Genomic DNA, 9,427 nt, shown 5'->3' with positions numbered 1-9,427 from the left:
ATTGAATTCTGCATTTATTTACACGGCAGGTTAATAGAATAGATGCCTAGATGATTTGAAAGTCAAACAACCACACCTGCTATTCATTTCTGTCCCCCCCCCCCCCCCCCTTTTTTTTTTTTCCACAGAAGCAGATCCACTGTTTTGTTCTGTATAGCTCGAATGCACAAAGAGAGGATGATAATGAACTGGAAGGCTTATCCTCAACATTCTCGCTGTAAAATACACTGTATTTTAATACAGAAACGACAAATAAAGATTTCCATGACGGAAAAGCAGATCTTGAGAATATTTTCCAACATCCTCATCTACATTCTGCAATCCCCTTGAGTGGCCTATATAAACTGACGCTCTTTGTGTGCACGTGTGCCGAGAAACACTACCTAAGGTCTTGCATACACATTGGCCCAGTTTGAGTAAAATCAGTGTCAATGCGTCTCTAATCGTGCGTGCTGGTGCACGGGCACGTGTGTGAGCCTCTTCTGGAAGCTTTAAACAGACTTGTCATGTTGGGCGATGCTGCTGTCAAACACGGGACAAATCTGAGCACGCCGGTTGAATGCTGAGAAATGTCTGTCAGTCGTCTAGACGTTGGTCTCTCCATTGTGATTAGCATCACTTAATATTCATGCGCACTTATCTGACTGCTGAGATGGTGCCAACTGACTCTGGCTGCTTGAGTGCATCAGTGAAGCAGTCTTCCTGAGATAAACACACGAATGACATAACACCCATGCGGCTTTACAAGAGTGTCAATATGTGGTGTCCTTGCACTCTCTGATGGTGTCACAGGTCAATTCAACAAGAGGAAAGTGATATCCTTCCCATACAGAGGACTGAAGGCCAGCCTCTTTGTGTGGTAAGCTTGTTTTTAGCTTGTGCACAGACACAAATGTGGATAAGCTAAACAACATTGCCACTTGCTGGCTGTTTTAAAGTACTGAACTTTAAAGTACTCTAACTCAATTATCTAGTTAGAGTGAACTCATATGGGGTCACAGTCCTAAAATTGGCATAGATTTTTGTGCAGGCTTCTGTTAAAATCTATAGTAGTGAGTAACACATATATGGGACGGTTTGTAAATCTACTATATCTTCTCTGCATGGTCTGCAAAATTTAAAAGGCTTTTCACGCGGCACACGCCGTCTTCCTTCCCGAACGCTAAATGCATCAAAACAGGAACCTCTTGAATTATTTTGTTTCATATTAGCGGTTGTACGTGTCAGTTTTGTTTTCTTGCTTCTTTACCAAATATTTTTTTCCTACCTCTGAGAGAGTATGTGAATGTGTACCATTGTGGCACCATGACAGTCACGGCCGGGAGGAGGAACAGTGGTGTGCACGCTGCAGATGGCAGCACACATTTTTTCATTCCTTAAACAGACACAAAAAGCAGCTAAGGGACCAGGACCTGTCTGTAGAATGTGCTGAGGAAGAGTAGGTACTTGGCACAAGTAGCAGAAACAATTAGCGTCACATAAGCAGAGGCCTGAAGCAGCGGGAGAGAGGGAGCGGGAGAGGATGGTGGAAAAACACGGCATCTCATTTTCACCAAGAGGACTTTAGCAGAGCTGTGCGCACACTCTGAGACATCCTCTTCCTTTCCCCATCACAACTCAAACATTTTTCAGAGACAGTTTGTGTCATGGCTCATTTAAGTGATGCGTTCTTGTCTGCGGCATGTTTTTGTTTGTATCTGTGCATTCTTAATTAGGGAATAGACAGAGGAAGCTCTGTGTCCTTGGAGAGACCTTGCATCCCACTCACATCCCCAAAATTCCTTTTTGAACATTCCTGGCTACTGTCTTCCCTGTTCCTGTTTTGAAGTTGTAAGACGAGACGATCTGAAAGCGTGTTTTCTGAACACGCTCCGTCGCACTTGCTCTATGAAACACTGCTCGTTAAACTTTACCTGCTTTACAGATAAGCTCAAAGAAGATGCAAAACATTAAAAAGAATAAACTCCCCGCAAAGCTTGTAGGTTCAGTTTTTCTTTTTTCAAGTCCGTCTTAATGTAATAGTCCCAAATGACAAAATGAATGATATTTCTCTGCAGTCAGTTCTGCTTCCCATGCTGTTTGTGAAGTCATCTCTCTCCAGCATGGATAACACTGTAAGGAGACTTCACCATTCTTGTGCTTTCTGAGTTACTGTGCATTCAGCGGTTCAATTCAAAGAATGAGTGGAGAACAAAAGGTGGAGCAGCAAACAGCAAGTAAACAATAAACACTGGACAGGTTGGTGAGGCCTGCAACCAAAGAAGAAAACATGCAGTTTCAAATCCAGAGATACCTGCACACAGAACAAGAGAACATAAAAAAAAGCACAAACTGCATGAGTAAGAAGAGAAAAAGTTAATGGCATGCAGTATTGACGTATACAGCAAATGTACTGGGAATTAAAGAGAGAAGAGTAGATCAAAGGGCCATCAGCTCATCACTGGAGGTCTCCCGGGCACCTCTCCCTGTAGGAGCTTATGAAAGAGATGGTTCACATTCAGCTTTAACTACAAGCTTTATCAGAATAGTTTTAGGCCTATTCTATTGATAGGAAGGCAACAGCAACTCAAATAACCACTCATTACACCCAAAGTACACAGAAGACCATCTCTTGATGCACAGCTTGTTAAAGCTTGAGGCAGATGGCCTACAGCAGCAGAAGACCACGCCATGTATCGTTTGGATTTTTTGTGACAAGGTTAAAATTTGCTCTTTTTGGACTTCTGGAGAGTCGTCATTGTGTATAGGTACTGTTCCGGAATGTAAAACTTCCCAGAAGCCTACATCAATAGCAGCATAGCAAAGGTATGGAGTCACTTGTCAAGATTGGTTCATTGAAATCTCTGCCAGGGATGCCAGGTATCTGTCATCATCCTAAAATTGGAGTATTTGGACAGGAGAGATCGTGAAAGTGACCCAGATGACTCTACAACTTGCTTGTATCCGCCACAAAATTGTTGACTACTGTCAGTACCAACCTTTTATCAAATGTCCCAGAGGAAATATGCACATGCAACTCTGTCATTACTGTTACTGGTGCCTAAATAAGTCTTCAGTGTTTCTGATTGTAATTTGACAATATCATACTGAGCGTGTGGCCCTGTGTTGGTTATTTCCTCAGTGCTATATGTGAGCTCAGCCTTGACTGAACATGGGTTTGATGATTTGCTAGGCTTTGCTTAGGTTCCAATTTCACCATTGATTTTTTTTTTTATATAACTAGAGTATCCTCCCCTGGGCTTTGACACTGTTACTGGTGGGTTTTTTTAACCTATAATGATCACTCTCTATGTAACTGTGTAACTAAATTAGTAGTGATGTGTACACAGTACATGCTGAGGAGACATACAAAGACAGCTAATGTCAATTAATGTCAATTATAATATCTATCTAAAATACGCCAACATTAACAAATTTAAAAATAACCCACTGGTAACATCTGAACAAGTGAGCCTGTGACAGTAAAGCTGCTAAACTCCTGAATGTACTTCACTTATGAGTCATTTTTAAAACGATAAAAGTGTTGATTCTGCTGTCCAAAGTTACATAAATAGGTTTTCGCCCTATCTTCATTCTTTATTTATTTCACCACTTTTTGACTTCTTTCCCCTGGGTTGCACATACTGGCTTGGTTTTGTTGGACAACTGCCCTTGAATAAACACTGCAGATGGTCTGAATGACCTCAGCTGAAATACTGTAGCCATAATTGCTGACTTGCTCAGCCACCCTTTAAACTGCACTTCTTCCATGATATCTTCCAATACATAAAAATATTAGGACTTAAATTTAACAGGACAGTAAAAGTGGAATTTCTGTGGTTTGATAAGGTTCAGCTCATGCACACCTTTCAACAAGGTTAGAATATAGATCAAGTTTCAGAGAAACCACATTTTTTTCCACATCACAATAACTTTAACATTTGGTCTTAACTTTCTCATTATTTTTGTTAATGTCTCTGTTGTGGTGCTCAACATACCCAAATGCCTGTCGGATTAAGCAGGGCAGTACCAGTACATGCATTCAGTACACTACAAAGAAAAACAAAAAAGAATGCCTCTTTAGCCAGCCTACCACTAGGAGGCAGCATTGCAGGCTAGAAAACAATAAGAAAATGTGCTTGAATCTCAATGAAGGATTATTAAATGTCAGATCACATATCTTCCCAATAAACGGATATGAAATCTTAGAGATAGCTGTCAGAAATAAATGAAAAGGCTGATTTTTGATGGCTATATGAAAATGAAAGTCGTGATTGTGATACGCTTACATATATTACAGCTTTGCAAATCTGCATCTTGCTTGGGAATGAAGCCGTTTGGTTAAAGTTTCATTCCATCGTGTGTTTTCCTAAATGCATCAACTTTGTGCTATCTTTTGCAATATCATTACAAATCAATACGTTGAGCGAAACCCTGTTAAAGGTTAACCAAAACAAATACAGGCGGCAACAAAAAGGCCTGACACAGTGAGAACTGGTAGATTCAAACAAAGAAGCTGCTCTGTGTTTCTTTACGAGAGCCCACAGCAGTAAGATAATGGCTTCAGAGATTAAAGCGCTTTTCTGTGTTGGACTCGCTCTCATACTAACAGGTATGCGATGACTTAAGTAAGGATATGTGGTTGCAGTTTCTTGGATATCTCTGTTATCTCCATCTGTTTCATATTTTGTTGGTCAGGTGTGGGAAAATCTGCCTTTACTGGGAAAATCCATGGTATAGAGAATGTTGATCCCGTGCTTCAGTATGTAGCTAACAACTCACTGAGGGAGCACCCGGTCCTCACCAAACTCAGACTGGTAAGGTAACCAGACGAGCATAAAGACTGGATGATAACTTCATCACTAATTTCATGATGTTTCTACTGTTACATTTGCCACTTATCTTAGCAAGAAATACGTGACTTTTTTCAGTAAGATGAAACCAACCAAAACCTCTCTTGTTACCTTCACCTTGTTGTTTTTAAATTGCAGTTAATGCAATTTTGTTTCTTCCAGAGTTTAAAAGCATAAATCGTAAATCAGGTGGTGGTGACTCTTTACGACCTGTCCTGGTTTGGCCCGGCCTCTCACCCAGTGTCACCCTCGAGGATAAATAAATGGATATGGCAAATGGATTGATCAGGATTCTCTTGAACACCTTTCACTTAACATGCGCAGTCGTGCTTTGCCAGCATTAATTTACATGCTGAGGCCACCAGCAGGTTATTTAGGTCAGGTGTAGGGCGGGTGGTCATTTTATGCTCCAGGCTAAAAAACTAAAGATGATAGTGTCTTTGAAGTTGGGGCATCCAAACTTTAGGTCTCACTGCCATCTGATTCAACAACAGCTAGCACCGAATATTTTTTAAAAGTACCTGCTTAGAATAAAATGTATTTCCTGCTTTAGTGTATTTTCTGTTTGAGTCAACTTTTTTATGATCTATTGATACATATATTTAAACAAGGGCAATACAAGTGGAGGAAGACAAAGAAGATAATTAACACAGGATTGAAGCAGTAATAGCTTTGATCACTAGAGGGCAGCATAGTGCAACAAAGCCTTACCAAACTGCATGCAACCTTAGTTTCATGCAGTTTAACAACACAATGAGCGTGTTGTCTATTATGTTAGTCAGACATTATATACAGACGGGTAACAAATTAAAGGAAAAGCTAAACCATTATATGTGTGGTGATGGAGTCTGGGTATACTATCTCAGAGACAAAGCCAACATGAAGCTGTCTAAAGTTACCACCTTTATCCAGTTATGAAACATTTCAGCCCTTATGGTATGCTCTCTTCCCCAATGATAATGCTCAAATTGATGTATGAAGATCTACTGAATGGCTTGTTGAGAATGAACTGAAACATGTGCTATAGCCATCGGATATTGTTCAGTTATGTCACAGTTGTTCGGCTGGATTGACATCTGGTGTCTTTGGACAGTCGTGCTCGAAAGCACACTCTGCTGTTATCTTTTTTTTTTTAAACAGCAAATGAAACAATATCTTTAGGAAGAACTGACTTTCATCCTTCTAGTAAAGTTCCAAAAACTGATGATAAATGTCAAGTATTGAAACTCTATGTTTTTTCTTCTTCTGGTTATTCACCTGGATATTAAATTGCTTTATATTTTCAATTCAGAGAACCCTTGAAGACCAGTGGAGTACAATGATGGTTGCCAGTGATCAAGCCCAACTGATGGCAAATCTCATTAGGCTGATTAATGCCACTAAAGCTATTGAAATCGGTGAGTGAGACCAAAAAGAAAAAGAAAGGCCATTTTAAAAGACAACAAAGACTACTGTAGAATTAAATGACTTCATCATTATACCAATGCTGAATGTACTAATTAGTATAAAAGTACTGATCCCATAATAATAATATTATTAATATTATTAATTTAATAATAAAGACATTCTAAGTAATGGCAGCACGGTGGCATGGTGGTTAGCACTGTTGCCGCACAGTAAGAAGGTCCTGAGTTCAATTTCAACATCAGGCCGGGGTCTTTCTGTGTGGAGTTTGCATGTTCTCCCCGTGTTTGTGTGGGTTCCCTCCGGGTACTCCGGCTTCCTCCCACCGTCCAAAGACATGCAGCTTGTGGGGATAGGTTAATTGGAAAATCCAAATTGCCACTAGGTGTGAATGTGCGAGTGAATGTGAGCGCGAATGGTTGTTTGTCCCTGTGTGTTGGCCCTGCGACAGACTGGCGACCTGTCCAGGGTGTACCCCGCCTCTTGCTCTATGACAGCTGGGATAGTCTCCAGCGCCCCCCGCGACCCTGAAAAGGAGAAGCGAATGGATGGATGGATGGATGGACATTCTAAGTATTCTTCCAACTTATTATAATTTAATGCTTGCTTGATTTTTTTTGTCTGAAAATGATTTTTTGTCTTGAACTTTGCTGTCAGATTTTTTTTTCAACCAGCTTAGTCGCACAACTAAATCACATCTTTTGACTAAATAAAGATTAACTTAGTTTGATCATCTTGAATATAGTGATTTGTTTGGGGGTTTTCAGACTTTGTAAATTTAAATTAGTGACTGGGAAATTTAACCAGGGGAAATCAAATGTTACAAATTCAGTCTTTTTAAAAGGCAGCAAAGTTACATTTGACAGATATTGAACTGTTTGTAGATTCAGGTCCTCGATAGTGTATTATCTGTTATCCATGTTATGCTGAAGATCCAAGTCTAAAGTGATTCTCCATCAAATTATTATGCAGGGATGTACACTGGGTACAATGCACTGAATATGGCTTTGGCCATGCCAGAAAGTGGACGTGTGATTGCCTGTGAAATAGAAAGCACCTACATAGACATTGCCAAACCCTTTTTTAAAGAGGTAAGAACAGCGCAAGACACTTGCACAACACCACAATTTGGCATTTTGCAAGTTAAGTAAGACTGATTGTTGCTTCTGTCAGAGCTAAATTGTGCAGAAGACAGCATGCTGTACATTCAGACTGTCAGTATCTTCACTAAACACAGCGGTCTGGACAGTAAAAAGGTGTCTGTTCAGGAAAGTGTGTCACATTAGAAGGCACGGCTGAGCAGTAAAATCAATTCCTTTTTTAGCTTTTGCAAACACTCACTTTAAAAATCCCTGCAGATTTTCTCAATTACTGCTATTTAACGTTTTCCATAGGCGGGAGTCGAAAACAAGATAGATGTTCGGTATCAAATCGCTATGAAGACACTGGGTAAACACTTTCATAAATCTGTTTCTGTTTCTTTCTTTAAAAACAAGCAATTAAACCATAAATACATATATTTATATCTCTGTTTCACCAGATGAACTGATAGCAGCTGGAGAAGCTGGGACATTTGACTTTGTGTTCATCGATGCTGATAAATTTAACTATGACAGATACTATGAAAAGTCTCTAGAGCTGATACGAAAAGGGGGCATTATTGCAATTGACAATGTAAGTCCACTTCACAGAAGCACATTGAAACTCTGTTAGGGAAGTCATGCTGCAGTATTGACAATGGGAAGGTGGGCAGCATGTTTTTACAGCTCTGTTGTTGTTGTATTTGAAGGTGCTGTGGAATGGAAAAGTTGTGAATCCTGCTCCCAGTGACTTGACCTCACAAGGTCTAGATGCGCTCAATAAGAAGCTACACAAGGACCAGAGGATTGAACTGAGTATGCTCACTGTGGGGGATGGCCTGACTATTGCTATTAAACGCTAACATCTCTAGTTATAGGTCAGACATATTTTTTCAGTGCATCAGTTCGGATATCAAATAAAAGCACATAAATTCTTTATATTGAGTCTTTTGTTGGTGTATTTAACATCAAATTAAGTGTTATATTTTTTTCAATCTTTACTGTCTCCATGTGTTTTATAAGATAAAATGTCCACGTTATGGTGCTGACATTTCAACATTAATTTCCAGTGGAAAGACGAAAACTACGTCATTGATAATTGTTTTGTGCTTTTAGTTGCATAAGTTGTTTTATTTCGTTTTTTTTTTTTTTTTTTTTGTAAATTTGACTATACAGAGTAGAGTGCACTGGTATCAAGTATTGCAATTTTGCCTCTGTATAGCACCACATTGGATTTCAAAAGCAGCAATCATTATGTGATTGAAGTGCAGAAATAGGAAAATAGGTGAGAAAAGGTCTGGAATTGATTCCATTTTCATGGAATGATGTCTCATTGCAGTCTGATATGCAGCTGGTGAAAGTGAAGCAGAAAAAAGGGAACAGAGCTCAATCAGAGTTCAATCAGCAATCAGAACATTTAAGTGGCCAAAACAACACTTTGGTGTGTTCTTCTAAAGGATGCATAGACTGGTGAGCAAAAGGTCAGAGGTAACAAGATTCTGTTGACATATGAAACTGAGATCAACATTTACTGAAGCAATGCAGAAGAGGGAGAAGGAAAAAACATGGCTCATAAATAAAACCTCATCATCTGGGGCTTAGTCGGGTATCACTACCAACAACTGAACATGACCGCAGAGCTTACTATGGCAATAACCTCATAGTGAAGTTCACAGGTGACACAGCAGTGTTGGTGCTCGTCATCACCAAAGGCAGAAGGTAGACAGACTTGGGCTGTGGTGTAAGGAGAACAACCTAATTTTAAACATCAACTAAACTAAGGGATGATTGCTAAATTTGACAAATATTAAACTATCTCTACATCAGTGGGGCGGTTATGGAGTTCCCAGCTTCAAATACCTGGGAATACACCTCAACAACACCCTTACCTGGCGTGAACACAACATCGTCGATTGCTGTATTTCTTAAGGAAGCCCTAGGCAGTGGGGCTGAACTCCAACACCCTCAGTTCCCGCTACAGGTGTGTTGTGAAGAACACACTGACTGCCTGCATCTCTGTGTGGAACTGCAGCTGCACTGTGACAGAGAAGCAGGCAATGCAGCGAGTGGTTAAAGATGCACAGAGGACCATCAGATGTAGCTTACTTCCCC

General features: G+C 40.0%; 1 protein-coding gene across 1 annotated transcript; it reads left to right on the top strand.

Moving 5' to 3' along the window:
- Positions 1-4,485: 4,485 nt before the first annotated feature.
- comtd1a (catechol-O-methyltransferase domain containing 1a) lies at positions 4,486-8,254 on the top strand. The gene is made up of 7 exons (XM_006783779.3): positions 4,486-4,591; positions 4,678-4,796; positions 6,124-6,229; positions 7,209-7,327; positions 7,631-7,685; positions 7,777-7,910; positions 8,026-8,254. Exons 1-7 carry the CDS (start codon positions 4,537-4,539, stop codon positions 8,176-8,178), a joined length of 741 nt encoding a protein of 246 aa, XP_006783842.2. The 5' UTR covers positions 4,486-4,536; the 3' UTR covers positions 8,179-8,254.
- The last annotated feature ends 1,173 nt before the right edge of the window (positions 8,255-9,427 follow it).

This window comes from Neolamprologus brichardi, chromosome 13 (assembly GCF_056152115.1).
Source record: "Neolamprologus brichardi isolate AB-2024 chromosome 13, ASM5615211v1, whole genome shotgun sequence".
NCBI classification, from domain to species: Eukaryota; Metazoa; Chordata; class Actinopteri; order Cichliformes; family Cichlidae; genus Neolamprologus; species Neolamprologus brichardi.
Note: the sequence above shows the minus strand (reverse complement) of the source record. Positions and strands in the feature narration are given on the sequence as shown.